The sequence below is a fragment of the Bubalus kerabau genome, chromosome 3 (assembly GCF_029407905.1).
Source record: "Bubalus kerabau isolate K-KA32 ecotype Philippines breed swamp buffalo chromosome 3, PCC_UOA_SB_1v2, whole genome shotgun sequence".
NCBI classification, from domain to species: Eukaryota; Metazoa; Chordata; class Mammalia; order Artiodactyla; family Bovidae; genus Bubalus; species Bubalus kerabau.
Genome location: NC_073626.1, coordinates 125,520,639 through 125,538,901, shown reverse-complemented (window position 1 = coordinate 125,538,901; position 18,263 = coordinate 125,520,639). Strand labels below are relative to the sequence as shown.

Sequence of the window (18,263 nt, the reverse complement as noted above, 5' to 3'; positions counted from 1 at the left end):
AACATAAAAATAGGATTCCTCAAAAAAAAAAAAAAAGGCAGATATACTTCAGTTTTCTATAAAATTCAATTAAGTTAAGTAAATACTCTACTTTTTCTCCAAGCCCCACGGTTAAACTGGTTGATTCTTTTTTTTTTTTTCTTTAAAAATTTGCAGAATCATTTCTTAAAGGCAAATAGAAATACATAACCAACACTTTGTAAAATGTACAAACATTCTTCTGACAGAAGAGGCTTTTCATTATTGGTAAATTTTTTAAAAATCTGATTTATCTTCAAACCCTTAGTTCAGATATGCTATGTGTAGAACTTTTATAATAAATGACATTTACTTTTAGAACAAAACAGCCCCCACACCTCATGAAGCCAATCTATTAAAATTTTCAGTCATTAGTCTTATTTTAGATTAGGGGTCAGCAAACCTTTGCTGGAAAGAGCTGGACAGCTAGTACTTCAGGCTTTCAGGCCATTGAGGTCTCTTTCAACAACTCAGCTCTGCTGTTAATAATGTAGAACAATGAGGGAATCTATGTGCCAATGTTCATTTATGGACATGGAAAGTGAAATTTCTCAAGCTTTCATGTGCCATGAAATGTTATTTTTCTTTTTATTTTCTTCAACCATTTCAAATGTACAAACCATTTTTATTAACCTGTAGGCCATACAAAAGGCGGCAGGGGGTCATAGTTTGCTAACCTGTTTTTAACACATGGGCCATTACTCAATGAAAGTAAGTTTCTTTATTACTAAGAGTTAGTATTTCTTCAGTGCTTACTATGTGCCAACCACTATTCTGAGTATTTTGTATATATAAACTCACTTAATCCTTAAAATAACACCAGAGGTAGATCGCTTTATCATCCCCAATTTACATATAAGGAAACAGAAATAGAGTGATTGGGCCAAGGTTTTAAGATAGTAAGCTGCCTCATTAGAATTTCAAACCAGATTGAATGAGTCTGATTCAGGGTCTTAGAATCTAGTCTTTCAATCAATATGTAACACTGCAAAATACTTCAGGAGTATTTTGAAAAGTGTGGTAAAGCAAAACTGAACTCTGAACCAATAAACAATACAACTTTCTATTCAAAGCAATGAATCTCTTCTTGAAAACTCATGTCATAGAAAATTAGACTCACAAAATATCAATGCTGAATATTGTTATGAATGAAAAAAGTTACTATTTCAAAAGAATGTTTTTTATTCATTTAAAATTCCATGGACAGAGGAGCCTGGTGGGCTACAGTCCATGGGGTCGCAAAGAGTTGGACTAACATACAGAGTCATTACCAAACAGAATGGATTCCTTTCACACAGCTAAAAACTAGAAAAGAATGCTAAGTAGATTGATCTGTACATTATGAGTACATTATTAATATTCTAAAATTCCTTTTCAAAGAACTGGCAACTTTGTAGAATAGCAAATGCTATGTCTATTTACATATAGCTTTATGTTTCTTAACAGACATGAAAATAAGCCTCATATATTCTATGAAATGGGCTTCGATGATGGCTCAGCAGGTAAAGAATCTGCCTGCAATGCAGGAGACACAGGACTGGTGGGTTCAATCCCTGGGTCAGGAAGATCCCCTGGAGAAGGAAATGGCAACCTACCCTAGTATTCCTGCTGGGATAATCCCACAGACAGAGCAGCCTGGCAGGCTATAGTCCACAGGGTTGCAAAAAGTCGGACATGACTGAGCATGCATGCATTCTATGAAATAAGTGATATTTTTTAGTATAAATTACCTACATTTCTTTATAGTAATCATACTATTTTATATAATAGCAACTGTTCTATATAAAGTAAATAAAACCACATTAGAAATAATTTAAAACATTTCTCTAGAAGAGATATCATCAAGAAGTTTACTAAGTAAGCAGAAAAGTAAATAATTTCTTACATATGTTGCTGATGTAATTTTGCAATTTCTTTTTCAAAATCTTGAGGTTGATTAGGAATGAAAGAATAATCTGAGAGGTAGCCTGACAAGTTTTCTGATTGATTGTAGTCTCCAAGTTCAGCTAATAAATGGAAAAAATATTAATACTTTATAAACAAGTATTCAAGTTTTATAGCCAAATCAACAATGTCATGAATTCCATTATATTTCTGGAAGTAAAATATCTGTTTCTACTGTTACCATTTAAGCAAGTTATAATGACACATTTAACATTTTTCTAGGTCTGAAACAACTTCAGAAAAAGTCCTTCCAGGAACCAAAGTAATTGCTAATTGGATGTTTTATTATGTTTTCTGTGCAGTCCCTTTTTTCTGTATGGTAACATACGTCTGAATAACTCATACATTAAAGGTAATGCTCTATTAACAGAAACCATGCAATCATATGCTATTTGGCCAAAAACTGGGCTGATACTTACACTGAACAGCAAATGAAGCCAAAAGAGCAGCAGTATTATAAGGACAGGGCAATCTAATAAAATAAAACAGAAAATAACCCAAGGTTAAACACAATAATTTTAAAAGCACTATAATTTAAATTATATTATTCACACTTGAAGTTTCCAGGTGATTTACATGTTTAACTATTAAGTAATGAACTTATCTGATGAAAGGAATTCATGCTACATAGAGCCATCTTTCAGTAGATAATCTGTTTGCAATGATCACAAACTACTAAATGCAGAATTAAAAGTATTTTTAAAGCCCATTACTAAAAATTTAAAATGGCCTACCTTCCAGTAAGAATGTCTTGTTTGATTTGCAAAAAATACTGGTACCTTGGGGAAAAAAAGAAAATTAGTATTTATTGGAATCACAAAATTTAGAGTTTTAAAAACTGTATATTTACATTAACAAATAAAACTGAAATATGTGCTTTTATAATGAACATATTAGCACATGTAAAGATATTTTAAAATAAACTTTCATAAATTCATGAATCCAAATATTTAGAATTCTTTGATAAATGAAATTTTATACTTCAAATATTTTGTTTCCTAGCTTCTATTATAAAACTTTCATGATTTTAAGAATTACATGACTGAAGAAGATGAGGGAGAAATACTCTGAAGATTGGTGTTTGCCAAAAGTAGAACTGGAAAGCACAGGAAATGTAAGTCAGAGACACAGAGAACTGACAGTAGCAACACACTAGCGATCAATTGAAGAAAGTCACTCTTTCTGCTGAGCCAGGAGGCCAGCTCAACATAGTGAGCCTATGTTGCTCACTACAGCATCAGGCAACAAGAAGTTGCTAACTGTAGAAAAGCACTTTTCCATCTTCATTTGAGTTAAGAAAGCTCTCTTTGATCGGGGGTGGGGGGGGAGTTCCCTTCCTTACTGTTGCTCTACTATTAAAATTGCCAAGTAGCCAATTTCCTTTAAAACCAACAAAAATTTAAGTATCCTATACTAAGAATACCAAGGTTGCTCACAAGATGGCCTTGCCCTTCTGTCCCTTCTGGTGGGTACAGGCATCCCCTCACTGGGTTTATCGGTGCCTGGGTAAAGGCACCTATGCTGTATCATGTGGGCAGAAGATAAAATTGTGTGGCTTTTAATGTTTAAACAGAGAATTAAGACTTTCATTTCACCCCACTAAAAAAAGTACACCACAAGACTCAAAATAATTTAAAATTTTAGTTGTTTGGCTATTCCAGTTATTAAAGAGTTCCATGACAATCAAATTACCAAAGAATGTAATTAAGATTTTCAGAGAATCAGATATAAAACAGCTGATACAAATATCCTGGCTTCATATATTAATGAAGTACATAAACTCCTTGTGAGGCTTAATACATAGTATTACAATATTACCCATGTACTCAACCCAAGACAACATATTTCTATCTGGTTTACTTGATTTCATAATTAAAAGTTAAAGATCTCTGGTGGGAAACAGTCTTATAGTTAAGACTGAAATGTGTATATCCTTGATATAATACTGTAAATCCTATACAAATAACATCTATGCTTCCTGAATTTTGATTTACACACTGAACAGTAAGAACTGATGGAGTGGAAACCAGAATTAAAGTCCTAAGCTAAACCAGCATATGATCTTTGGCAAATTACTTAAAATTTGGTGGAGCCTTAGTTTCTCTATTTGTAAAAAGGAAGTAATACACTTGCCTAGTATATGTATCCGAGGGGCCCTAAATATGGTGATAAAAGTCCAATTTTTAAAGACAATTAAAGACCTTTAAGATAGATTAATAATGACTGACCTAAATGTAGAGACAATCTGTTTAAGTTGTAAAAATAATATAATAACATATCATGCACTAAACACCTACTATGTACTGAATATACTAAGCACTAAAAAGGTATGAAAGAAATGTCGTTTGTATTGTAATGCTGCTGCTGCTGCTAAGTCACTTTAGTCGTGTCCAACTCTGTGCAATCCCATAGACGGCAGCCTACCAGGCTCCCCTGTCCCTGGGATTCTCCAGGCAAGAACACTGGAGTGGGTTGCCATTTCCTTCTCCAATGCGTGAAAGTGAAAAGTGAAAGTGAAGTCACTCAGTCGTGTCCAACTCTTCGCAACCCCACGGACTGTAGCCCTCCAGGCTCCTCCATCCATGGGATTTTCCAGGCAAGAGCACTGGAGTGGGTTGCCATTGCCTTCTCCAGTGTATTGTAATGACTCCTAAGAAAATGCCAACTCTAGTTATGCCAGCACCTGTTAATACAAATGACATTTAACCTGATGAAAGGTCTGTAATTCTTTTTTCTTTTTTTAACCATTAATCCAAAAAAGAATCTCAAGGCAAGGAGGCACTCAAGGCAAGTAGACTTCCTTTTTGTGGGGCTTAAACCAGTCCTTAAAACTGAGCAACTGTGGCTAGGGGTGTCCTACCCTACTCATGACCATAACCACTAAAGTCTTAAAGGAGTCTTTTTTTTTAAACCCTGGCTGCATATTATTAATAGAACCACCTGGAAGCCAGGTCTCATCTGATACCTATTAAATCAGAATATCTAGGGGTCTGGCCATGGTATCAGCATATTTTAAAGCTCCCCTATGGTGATTCTAACTTGTAAATAGGGTAGAAAATCCTTGATGTATAAATGGTAATAAAATTAGAATTTGCCATTTACTCATTTTACCAAAAAGTACCAGTTACAAGATTCCAGGACATTACATTATAAAGGATTTTTAAAATAATGCATTATTTCTAGGGAAAACATATTTTAGACTGATAGACTTTAGCACAATTCCACTACTACTACCAAATGTGATTTTACTTTATTCTACTTCATGAAGATAGTTTGACTTTAATTATCAGTGAAACATTTATTCCCTGGTTATGTTTTAACACAGGCTATAAAAGAACCAACACATCAAGCTTATTAAGAAATTTAAAGACAGTGTTTTGAGTGAAGTAAATTATGAATATAGCTAAAATTGACATTTTAATTGTTTATGCTAACAAAGTTTTCATAAACATTAAACACATTAGAAATCCAATTAAAAATTATTGGTCTTTTATTTTTCATATACATTTAAAAACTAGTTACATAAATACATATTATGGAATACTTGGTTACTTGATTTCAAGTTCCATGTACCAGTAAAAAATGCATTTTAAAATGCTTTATAATTCCCAATTTTCAGTAATTCAGAGCAGTTTCCTTGAAGTTCATCCAAAATTTGGGAAAGTTTTATTATACTGAGAACTATTTATTGAGACAAAAGATCCTATATTTTAATTAGTTAACAACAACAAAATCTGACTGATTAAGAGTTACAATATTAAACTAAGGCTTTCATATGATACAACTTTGCATTTCAAGATAAATTATGTTGGACATTATTAGTGTCAAAGGTTAGGACTACCTAATCCTGGGTCTATATTCCTGAGTTGTTATAAAAATGGTAACACCCTGCCCCACAACAAACACATAACAAAGGACTCTCCACAGTGCTTTGCTTCTCCACTTTACCAAAATATTCTAAAGGATAATGAAAACATTAGCATCTAACAGTCTACCTACAGATAGCTTTAGGGGTGTGTGTGTGTGCTAAATCGCTTCAGTGTTTTCAGACTAATTGCAACATCATGGACTGTAGCCCAGCAGACTCCTCTGTCCATGGGATTCAGATATTTAATTTGTCACCTATCTTTTAGAGTAATTCTGAATATAGTCAATGACCTATATTCTTATATTATGTGGAAGGTATAATATACTAATTTTTAATTCTGTCTTTAAAAACAAAAACTACTAATTCTGTCTTTCAAGCAATACGTAAGGTTATCATTTAAGTTATTTTAATAATGACAGTTACCACACTGCGATTATTCCCCATGATTTCTACCTTAAACAGTTCACCTAACATTTATGTGATGTCAAAATGTTTATCTGGGTCATTCTTGTGTACATTATGTCAAGTAGAAGGGACAACAGGATTAATTGTAAATGAAGATCAAACTTAAAATGGCCAGTGATGCGGGAATTTTCAGCCTGAATGTGCTGGTGAACTCTCTGCCAGCATGCTCTACAAAGACACCTGCTGACCATCACTCCTACACACAATGGTTATACATTTAATAAAGTCTACACTCTCTTCAATGGAAGTAAAATACAGAATATTCTTTCACAAGGGGGAAAAAAAAAACTAGGTAACTGTCACTACGCAGAATCCCTGGAATACAACTGCAGCATCATCTAATTACTACAATTAGTGACAGCAGTGCTTCTGAACCATTTTTCACAAAGTTAGTATTTACATGGTTCAGGAAGCTGCTTACGGCTGGATGAGCTGGCCCTAGGGTTACAACTTCCTAAATCTCTCCCAGCCATCTAAAAGTGGAGGAAGAAATTTATCTTAAAACATCCACAACCTATTCTGTGTGCTGGCAGGGAAGCTCAGAACTATGTCATAGTCATCTATTTTTGCCTAATTTCAAAATTTTGTAAGAGTTTTTACAATATTTTCAAGTAAAAATATGCTCCATAAACCCACCTTGTATATTCTTCTTGTAACTTGTTGGGGTCACTTACAAAAAATTTGACTCTAAAGTTCAAACTGTAAGGAGATCCTCCTAGAATTAATAAAAGCAGTTCTAATTAATCAGATTATATTAATCCTTTATCTTTATAAAGTATATTTGTATAACATCAAGTAAATATGTTTGCTCACTCTTTAGCTGCTTCCTTATTGGTTTGTTTGGATCCAGCCACCTCTGAAAAATAAATAAATAAGACTGATTTGTTTTTTCCTTGAGGAACTAATACATCAATTCTTGCAAATCTATTCCATTTGAAGATTAATGCTAAAAATTGCATTTTTTGAAAAGGCCTACTAGGTGAGGGGGGAAAAAAAAATCACTAAATTACAAACTCATATCAAATGTAACAAAATTCTACAAGAAAGTACTGAATATATTTGTGATTTAAGATTTTGATTTAAATTTCTCATTAAGTTATACAGTGTGTAATAACCTCTATTCCAAAAGTAAAAATGCTTCATCACTACAATATGAATTGATTCTGTTAAGTATTAACAGCCTATCAATTTTAAAAAATTCTCTTTATCTCTCATAAAAATATGCTTGGCTTTATGCTCTCATTCAGACAAAATTTACACATCATGAAAATCTACTCTTATGAAAAAAATTTAACTCTTTCTCTATTCCTCAAAAAAGAAAACAAAATACTCCCCCTAAAAACATCCCACACTAATTTTTTTAAGAGACAATATTTAGAGAAAGACTGCTTTTTTGTATATGAAAATTTCAAATAGTCTAAACACTTCTGAATGCCACTTAAGCTCTATTTCAGGAAAACTATAAATTCAGAAAACATTTCAACAGCCAATGTTTCAGTTAAAAAAATTAAACAACCCCAAACGAGGTCATAGATATGGCAGTATTTTCAAAGCACTAGAAAAATATAAGCTTATATATTGTTACTTATAAACTATCCTGCTACCACCCACAGTTGACCCAATAAAGTGCACACAACAAGTGGCTGAGAGTAATCCACGAGTCTTTTCTTTCCACTGTCCAAAACATCCAACACATCAAATCCAACTAATTCTACCTCCAAATCATTCCTAGAATTTAACAATTCTTCTCCACCTACTCTGCTACCATCCTTTAGCCTCTTAATAATCGTAGTCTGTCTCTTCTCTTCCTCTCATCCTTCATCCTCCAGAAGCTAGTCCTATTTTTTTTTCTTTTTGGGTCTTAGTTGTGGCCCTTGGGATCTCTGACCTTCGTTGTGGCATGCAAACTCTTAGTTGCAGCACATGGGATCTAATTTACCAAGGATTGAACCCAGGCCTCCTGCTTTGGGAGCTTAGCCATTAGATCACCAGAGAAGTCCCTAGCATAGTCTTTTAAAAGTGTCACTCCTTTGTTTGGTATCTCTTGATAATTTCTTAATGTAAGATCCAAAGGCCTTACTATGGCTTACATGATCTCTCCTTACCTCTTCTTTTTTTATTTCTTTAATGTTTTATTTGCCTCAGTTAATTTAAAAAATGTATATTTCAAAGAGGCAATTCTAGACTCCTGCTAAATTTTAGAAGCCTTACAATACCAATCAAAATAGGTGTCCAGTTCAGATTTGACAATTCCAGATCTGTGGCTGTCAAATTTTTTTTTACATATCCACATATCTACTCTCTTTTAGATACTCTTCCCAAATAAGCCAATACAGAGTATTGAGTAGAGTTCCCCTGCTATACAGGAGGTCCTTATTGGTTAATTATTTTATATACTGTAGTGTGTATATGTCAGTCCCAATCTCCCAATTTATCCCCCTTCCTTCCCTGCCCTGTAACTCTTGTTTGTTTTCTACATCTGTGATTCTATTTCTGTTTTGTAGATGAGTTCCTTTGTATCCTTTTTTAAGATTTCACATTTAAATGATATATTTGTCTCCTTAACTTCTTCCACTGAAGTTTTCCTAGCTTCAGTCATAATGGCCTCCTTTTTTTTCTCCAAGATGCCTCAATTCCAAGCATCCTGATGCAAAGAATGTCCTTTCCCAGCTTTTACCATGGTTGACGTCTTTCGTTATCTGTCTCAACTTAAATTTCACTTCATTAGAAAGGCCTTCCTTGACCGCCCTATCAAAAATATGTCACAAAGCTCCTATCTACTTAGTTATTTTCCTTCTGGTAAGGAACATTAAATTCCTTTGTAACATTTTAATTGCAATGTGTTTGTTTTACTTTTTATTGCCTATCTCCTTTTGTAGATTATGAACTCCTTAAGGTAAGGAATAATATCTTATTTATTCAAAGCTGCAAGGGGGAGTACCCAGCACAAAATATAGCATATAACATCTACTAAAACTATCTGGTGAAGGGCTAACTAACCCTGTTGAATGACTCAGCAGTTCCTATTTCTGTGCCAATAATCAGATGGTTTTACCCCTATTTAACACATCTGTTCCCCCTAGGTATTCACCCATTTATCCACAGTCTCACCTATGTATTTATTAATATAGTGATTTTTTTCCTGAATATTTTCTAGAAAAAAAGCATAAATTATATTTATTTTACTGTCTGTCTAAAATCAAAATTTGGGACCATTTAATTCTCCATAGCCTGCCTTCCTCACTTAGTTCCCCTTCAAAACATTCTGATATCATAGATCCATACGTTTAAATATACAAGATATGTGAGGCTGGCATAGCTTAGAGAAGTACACTAACAAGCACTGGGAAATGTCACAGATTCCCTCAGTGATGGCAATTAAACAGGAGGTATACTCTTGACTTAAACCATGAAGATGGAGCAAGATGAACTTCAGGGTGATGGGGTCAACTTCACTCACTCCACCCCAAAAATTCAGTTCAGATTCTAACTAGCAATTGTTAGTAAAATCTTCATAACATTCTTCCTCATCCTGAACATGATATTTCTTCATTTACTCATGTCGTCTATTATCTCTTCCTGTTAAATTTTATGGTTTTCTTCCTGTAAGTTTTGATACCTCTAATATCAAAAGTTTATTCACAGATATTTAATGGATTTGGGTTTTCAAAAGAAAATCTATTTAATTTGCTATTTTGTTGGATTATGTTCCCTAATCAGTACATAGAAAGTGATCGACACTTGTTTGTTCAGTTTTAAGTCCGACTAGTTGTAAAAAGTTTTCCAAATGATTCATTTGGACTCTCAAGGCAGATTAATCATATCGCTAAGAAGATATGAGTTCTCTGCACCTTCATGCCAAACATACAAATATATTTATTCCACAAAGAACAGTACACACTGCCTGAGGGGTTAAGAGCCTAGATGTTTCAAACAGTTTCTCAGTGAACTGTTTGACAAACTGTACTGCGTCACCCTGAAAACTCTCCCACCTCCCCCATATTTCTCTTCTACATTCTCTTTTTGATTCCCTCTATTTGATTCTTCCACTAATCCTTGTAAGCACAGAATCTAAGAAGTCCTTAAAATTTCTTGTCTGCTCATGGCACTCATTTTTATTCTGTGTGTATGTACAATATTTGACATCAGAAAGCAACCAAAATCAAGCAGAAGAAACAGCACCCAAGTTTAATCTTGAAAAACAGAAAAACTGCAATGGGTGAGATTTATACATTTGCAGTTTTTTCCCTGAGGGCAACCTCAAATCCAGCACAAGGCAGGGGACAGTCTCACTAACTTGAGGTGTCAATGGACAGAGTTCAGGCAGAGGAAATCCTTGAGGAGGAAATCCTGACAGACAGGAAACAGTAGAAGGGTTTAACTCAAGTCTAGATATAAAAGCCATCACAACTCTGGTTAACGGTTCAGCTTTTGCATGCACAGAAGATTCCAAAACCCTAGGAAAAAGAAGCAGTTGGAAATATAAGGAAATGATATTCATTTCCGATAACTGACATAACCATTCACCCAAAGGGAAGCAGAATATGGATGTGGGTCCAGCCAGACGGCACTCATTCTCCATCCACAGTCCAAGTCACGCAGGGCCTCACTACCGACCTCTTTCTACGACGCTGAGAAGTTCCCTGTATCCTTTCGCAATCAGCCCCTCAACCCCCCAGGCAATCACTGATCTGCTTTCAGTCACTATGGACAAGTTTTGCTTGCTCTACAATTTACTATGAATAGAATAATCGAGTATATACCATATAATATTCCACTATGTAAAAACATAACAATTATTTTTCATCCATTCACTTACTGATAGATGCTGAAGTTAATTCAGGAATGAGCTATTATGAATAAAGCTACTATGATCATTTGTATACAAAGTTTCACAGAATGTGTTTTCCTTTTCTCCTGGATAAATATCCCAAAGGTAGGATTGCTTGGAGATATGTATTAAACCTATGTTCAAGTTTATAAGAAAGCGCCAAACTATACTTTCCAAAGTGGTTGTATCCTTTTAAAGTCCTACCAGCAATTCTTAACAGTGGCTCCACATCCTAGCCAAAACCTGGTACTGTGAGACTCTCATCTTTTAACTATTCCAATGGATGTGCAGTGACATATCATGGTGCTTTTACTTTACAGTTACCTGATGCACCTGTGCTTAGTATATGTCCTTTATCACAGCAGTAATGTTCCTTTTCCAAGTTTGCTGATAGTTTTCATTATGAACGGATGTTGGATTTTATCATATGTAAATTATGCCTTTGGGCTTCCCTTGTAGCTCACGTGATAAAGAATCTGCCTGCAATGCAGGAGACCTGGGTTCAATCCCTGGGTTGGGAATATCCCCTGGAGAAGGAAATGGCAACCCACTCCAGTACTCTTGCCTGGAGAATCCCTTGGCCAGAGGAGCCTGGCAGGCTGCACAGTCCATGGAGTTGCAACAGTCGGACACAACTTAGCACTAAACTACCCGATTATGCCTTAATTATACTGTTTTTTAAAAAAACAAACCCAGCAGCTAAAAGCATCCTTAATGGTGAGACACTGAGTACTTTCCTCTGACAGACAGCAGGCGAGGCAGTTTGTTCCCTTCACCTCTATTCATCAGTATCCTCATAGTCTCAGCTTTCATGTAACAAAGAATGAAAAAATAATGGGCAAAAAAATAAATAAATAAAGACTGGGAAGGAAGAAGTAAAACTGTTGCTATTCACATATGACATGATTTACACAGAAAATTCTAAGGAATCAATGAAGAAAAAGATACCAGAAGTAATAGTGAATTTAGGAAGGCCTTAAGATACCAGGTTGATACACAATCAAGTGTGTATCCTGGTTTCTTTCTTGAATACAGAGTTGGTTAAAAATTTTTAAATAAATGTAATTGACCATATGTTTACATGACAATCTCTGTAGAAAATTCTAGGGAATTTACAAACAGTGACTAGAATCAGTAAGTGAGTTTAGGAAGGTTGCACAATAAAAAATAAACCATTTCAATAAATAGTTGGTAACTGAAAAAGAAAAATCAACAATATCATTTGGATGGTTCTTCTATCTACTTGCTGAAGACAGAATTTGAGATATCAAACTCTCTTAATTTACTCTTTCCCTCATGAACCCTTCTGACTTTATCTCCTAAATATCTTGAGCACTTACCCATCCATCACAACAGCCAGTCTAGTAACTTCATTAGTGCAACAATCTCCCAACAGTCTCTAGTTGTCAGCTTTACTTGCCATTGGCTATACTGCAACCAGAATGATATGTCTAAAATACAAGTTTCATGATACTTGTGTAAATAAATCCTTAAGCCAGTACAACCGTACCTCACATCAAAAGCACTTGATGATCTATTGTACTACTCATATCTCATCTTTGACCCATCTTCTCTTCTGGCTCTATAGTCCAGCCATAGGTGTTAAGATGTTTTTCAGTTCCTCAAATGCAACAATCCTCTCTCTTCACTGTGGAACTCTGTATATGTTACTGATTCTCTGTGAAATACTTCTCTGACCCCAGATCCCTCTGCCATTCCCTCCGCAAATGAAACCAGGAGAGAACAAAAAAAAAGATCTACCATTTGGCAGACTACTGAAGAGGCTTATACAAAAGGTAGTAAGAGTTGAACTGAGGTACACAGTAGAAACAGATGGAACGTGAGAGAAATACTATAAGAACATGACAGAAAATAAAAGCATTTCACCAATCATGTCGTACTAAAATGTGGTGTGTCAAAATAAATCATCCTCAATGTAACTGCTATATTTCCTCAAACTGGATAAAATAATTCAAGAATACTGAGTTATGGTAAAATTAACTCAAACAGTAGACTAAATTATTTTCTATGAATCATTTCTTACTTAAGTAACAGCCCACTGGGTTAGAGCAGTGGTTTTCAAAATGTGGTCCCTTGAACTAGCAGCACTAGCATTATAGCGGAATTTGTTTGAAGTGTGAATTACTGAGCTCCACCCCAGACTTTTTGAATCAGAAATTCTAAGCATAGGGTCCAGAAATCCTGAACTGTGAAAAGCTTTCAGGTGTTTCTGATATAGGTTCAAATTTCAAAGTCACAAGGTTAGGGGATATGGAAATAGTAATAAACCAGTAAAATATCATAACCATAACAAAACTATCATCAGAAGGATGAAACTAAAGAAAGAATAAGTTAAGAATAATCAATTTAGTCCACTCTTTGTCTCACTGAAAGGCACTATAATTCACTCTGGGGGGAAAAAAAAAAGTAAATATATTACCCTTGATGCACACAAGTAATATAAGGCTCAAGGCTCTATTGAAATCATGCTGATAAAGGCCACCAAGGTACATCATCATTAAGTGTGTATGAAATTAAAGAAATCATGGATAATGAATTATAGCCATTTACTCATTATTTTGCCCTCTCATTCAATACATATTTACTGAACAAAATTATTATATAAGACATTATGCTGACAGCTAAAGCTATGATAAATAGGTTTTAAATCAAAGCAGAAGAAAAATTTCAAAATTCAAAGCCTTTAAGTAATTTTGTTTGCTGCACTGGAACTCGTTGCCAGGGAAGATTCTAAAGCAAAGGATAGTCAATTATGATTCTGTATTTCCACATATGACTCTAATCAAATGCTAAGTGCTTTTTTAGTTTATCAGTTAAACTGATATCAGTAGCTATGTGCCTAGACAATATTAATTCTGATCCCCTAAAATGAGTATATAGTGGGTATATATGTGTCTGTATATATATATACACACACACACACACACGCGACATACATTTATACACGTACATGTATAAGTAACATATATAAGCTTTAAGATAAAAAAACTGTTAACTAATAAGAATTGACAACAATTCATTTTTTAGGAATATTACCAAATTCCTTTTGATCACTGCTGGTAATTTTATGGCATGATCACCCCCTCTCCTCAGTATGCTCATTTTTATAAGTCCTGTGTATCTATATCATTGTCTCTTGGGAAGCAATACTTTTCAGTAGAGAAACAAAGGCTTTGGAGTCAGATAAATATGACTTCAAATCCTTTCTCAGCTACTTAATTATCTATGTAACTAAACAAGTTCTGTAAGCCTCAGTTTTTCATCTTCAGGAAAATTTTAATAACAATTTCATAAGATTATTGTGAGAATTTGGTTTACTAACAAGTCTACAATAGATGTTTCATAAATGTTACGCCCTTACTCCTTCTCTTTTTAAAAATGGCATTTTTCTCCTTCAATCCGTTAATTATCATTAAAGGCTTGATACACTTCATACTGACAATCAGAAATGGGACAATAATGAGATTTGTGCTCTAAAGGCTCCTCCTCAGACATGTTTTCCCATTACACGGATTCCTCTGAATATTTAAATACTGAAGTTGTAGTGCTGTGAAAAGACTTGCAGGGGGAGTTAGGAGATTCAAGTCTAATTTCATTAATACCAGCATGTACCTCGGGCTTTAGGGTTTCCCTGATGGCTCAGACAATAAAGAATCTGCCTGAAATCTAAGAGACCCAAGTTCAATCCCTGCGTGGGGAAGATCCTCTGGAAAAGGAAATGGCAACCCACTCCAGTAATCTGACTGGAAAATCCCATGCAGAGAGGATCCTGGTGGGCTACAGTCCGTGGGCTCGCAAAAAGTCAGACACAACTGAGCGACTAACGTTCTTTTTCAGCTTGGGCTTTATCTCTTTTATGTCCTTGGATTGCGGTATTTCTCATGAAAATTAAAGGTGGTAGACAAAATAATTTGTTCTCTTCTTTGAAACTGTATGATTCTAAGCTGGTGGGGTGCGGGGTCCACAGGGAGTGGTAGAATTCTTTTGGATCATCAGCAACTGGCCCCTGGGAATGTATCTTATTTCAGAAGGAATGCTCAAGATAGAAAAGTAAAACAAATTAAGAAAAAGTATGTGTGTTAATGCTCAGTCGTGTCTGACTCTTTGCAACCCCATGGACTGTAGCCCACCAGGCTCCTCTGTCCATGGAATTCTCCAGGCAAGAATACTGGAGTGGGTTATTCCCTTCTCCAGGGGATCTTCCCAATCCAGGGATCGAAACCAGGTCTCCTGTATTGCAGGCAGATTCTTTACAACTAAGCCACCAGAAAGTAGGAGACAGCAAAAAGACCAACCTAGCTCAAAATATCTCTGCTTCCTCACATTCATCCTGCTGAAATTGTTTTACAGTAGAAATGTCTTCTTGTGTATAAATTTATGTGACAGAATTTTAACTTCCTGTAATACATGTGGTCTCACATACAAGTCCTTCTGGAACACTTTCTTAGTGACCATGGTGGTTAAGTATTGATAGTTTATCTCTTTCTCCTCTGTTTACTAATCACTTCTTCAATCTATCTGAAGACAGGCTTATATTTAGAAAGTCTGACCTATAAGTGTCAGTAAGATCAAGTAAGAATTATCTATTTTTTTAAATCTCAATATTGCACATTGTAGTAGGTACCTTTCAGGTGTTTGCCTGGTTAACAATTTATCTTTCTGTGAAAGGTGGCATTACTGTCATTTCTCCTCACTTCTATTATCAGGTGCATTTATTTATTAAGAAATAACATTGTTTCTTCCAGGCCCTTGGAGCACCCCAAGTCATCTGTTGAAGTCAAGAAAGTATGAGAAAAGTTTGTTTTTCTCATACTTTTCTCATTTCAGTTAAGTACAAAACGATTTATTTCCACTGAGACTAACTGGATCTTGCTTTATTTCATCCACATTTTCTTCAAGTTTTTCACACAGAATCAGTACGCAAAGCCAAGAAAAAGTAATATTTAACATTTCATATTTACTTCCCACTAACCATTCATTCAGACACCCAGGACCTAACCATGAGAGCAAATGAGAACAAGAGATAGAAAGAAACTCTACTTTTCTCACAAGAGTTATTCATATTTTCCATAGTCCTTCTATTAATAAGGCCTCACAAACTGATTTCTAAAGTTCAGCCACCCCTGTATACAAAACATTTCCTTCTAGTCATTCTCCTTTACTAATGAAAAGAATATCATATTCTTTTGTGAAAACCCCCCACTGTATAACCATATAAATTTACAAAGAATTCACTATTTCTGTTATTCATCACATAGTATCTTCTATTTCTATCATTTGATCTTTCTAATAAAAACAATCATTACTGCACTTACTAAGGAATTAGTTAATAATCTAAGGAACTTAATGCCCAAGAATTGTAGACCTCTGAAATTTAACCTCTGTCATTTGGAAGCATCTCCTGTGAATCTTTGTACTTGGAAAATTTACAGTTAACATATTAAGAATTTTGGTGAGAAATAGCTTGCCATGAATGCCACAAAAAACTAATTTCCTCTTAATACAGCCTGATTTATGAAAGACTCAAGATACATTAATATTTTAAAAGTATTTACTTCAAAATTTTAATGTTAACATTATAACTTTTATGCCCAATATTTCTCTCAAAAAAGTATGAATTAGGTTTGCCATTCAGTTGTCTAAGACATATAGAGAAAGAAACAAGCATTTGATTAGTAGACTGACTTATGATCATGAAAGCCAAGGAAATAACCTAACAGATTAAAACATAAGAAACTGAAGTTTGAGGCTAAAGAATTACCTCTAATCATTCAAATTAAAATTTTTTTAAAAACTCACAAAATCAGTGAACAATGTAAATCAGAAAGGACCTAGTATAAAGACAGAAAAACTGCAATGACAATGAAAGACAACAGCTTAAACTTACTGGGTTATCTGTGGAATCGTCAGTCAACTGCAAACCAAAATAGTCACGCTCAGTCAAATCAAGATGCTTGAAGACTATATCCAACAGAACTTGCCCCTGATCATGTTTCTGGAAGAAAAACAAAAAGCAAATCAAACTCACAGGCTATATACTTACAGATTGTTAAAACTCTTGGACTCTTCTCTCATAATAAGTTTGCAACTGTTTTCATGCCAATGACTTGGTTAAGCATAAGGACTCCACATATCATACAGTAATTTAAAAAGTCTGACTCGGGGCAAATTGGTTCAAAGAGTATATAATTAAAATGAAGATAGAAGATATTAGGAGAACTTTGCAAATGTCTTCTGCTTTCAGGTTATTCAGTTCAGTTGCTCAGTTGTGTCCGACTCTTTGCAACCCCATGGACTGCAGCATGCCAGGCTTCCCTGTCCATCACCAACTACTGTAGCATACTCCAACTCATGTCCATTGCGTCAGTGATGCCATCCAACGATCTCATCCTCTGTCGTCCCCTTCTCCTCCTGCCTTCAATCTTTCCCAGGATCAAGTTCTTTTCAAATGAGTCAGCTATTCACATCAGCTGGCCAAAGTATTAGAGGTTCAGCTTCAACATCACTCCTTCCAATAAACACCCAGGACTGATTTCCTTTAAGATTGACTGGTTGGATCTCCTTGCAGTTCAAGGGACTCTCAAGAGTCTTCTCCAACACCACAGTTCAAAAGCACAATTCTTCAGTGCTCAGCTGTCTTTATAGGCCAGCTCTCATATCCATACATGACTACTGGAAAAACTACAACTTTGACTAGACGGACCTTTGTTGGCAAAGTAATGCCTCTGCTTTTTAATATGCTATCTAGGTTGGTCACAGCTTTTCTTTCAAGGACCAAGCGTCTTTTAATTTCATGTCTGCAGTCACCATCTGCAGTGATTTGGGAGCCGAAGAAAATAAAGTCTCTCACGGTTTCCATCATTTCCCCATCTATTTGCCATGAAATGATGGGATTGGATGCCATGATCTTAGTTTTCTGAATGTTGAGTTTTAAGCCAACTTTTTCACTCTCCTCTTTCACCTTCATCAAGAGGCTCTTTAGTTCTTCACTTCCTGCCATAAGGGTGGTATCATCTGCATATCTGAGGTTGTGCTTCATCCAGCTTGTGCTTCATCCAGCCCGGCATTTTGCATGATGTACTCTGCATGGAAGTTAAATAAGCGGGGTGACAATAT

General features: G+C 35.1%; 1 protein-coding gene across 10 annotated transcripts in view; it reads right to left on the bottom strand.

Moving 5' to 3' along the window:
• The window catches only part of PTPN4 (protein tyrosine phosphatase non-receptor type 4), a 197,038-nt gene that overhangs the window by 98,913 nt on the left and 79,862 nt on the right, over positions 1 to 18,263 (bottom strand). For 3 of the 10 annotated variants that reach the window (XM_055572900.1, XM_055572903.1, XM_055572907.1), the window contains 6 exons: positions 17,035 to 17,142; positions 7,109 to 7,172; positions 6,932 to 7,031; positions 2,697 to 2,741; positions 2,382 to 2,434; positions 1,904 to 2,024 (listed from right to left, as the gene is read on the bottom strand). In XM_055572900.1, coding sequence (XP_055428875.1) covers positions 1,904 to 2,024; positions 2,382 to 2,434; positions 2,697 to 2,741; positions 6,932 to 7,031; positions 7,109 to 7,172; positions 17,035 to 17,142 — 491 coding nt within the window. Of the gene's footprint in view, positions 1 to 1,613; positions 1,714 to 1,903; positions 2,025 to 2,381; positions 2,435 to 2,696; positions 2,742 to 6,931; positions 7,032 to 7,108; positions 7,173 to 17,034; positions 17,143 to 18,263 lie in introns of those variants that run through there. The other 7 variants (XM_055572902.1, XM_055572905.1, XM_055572908.1 and 4 more) reach the window with 4 other exon arrangements.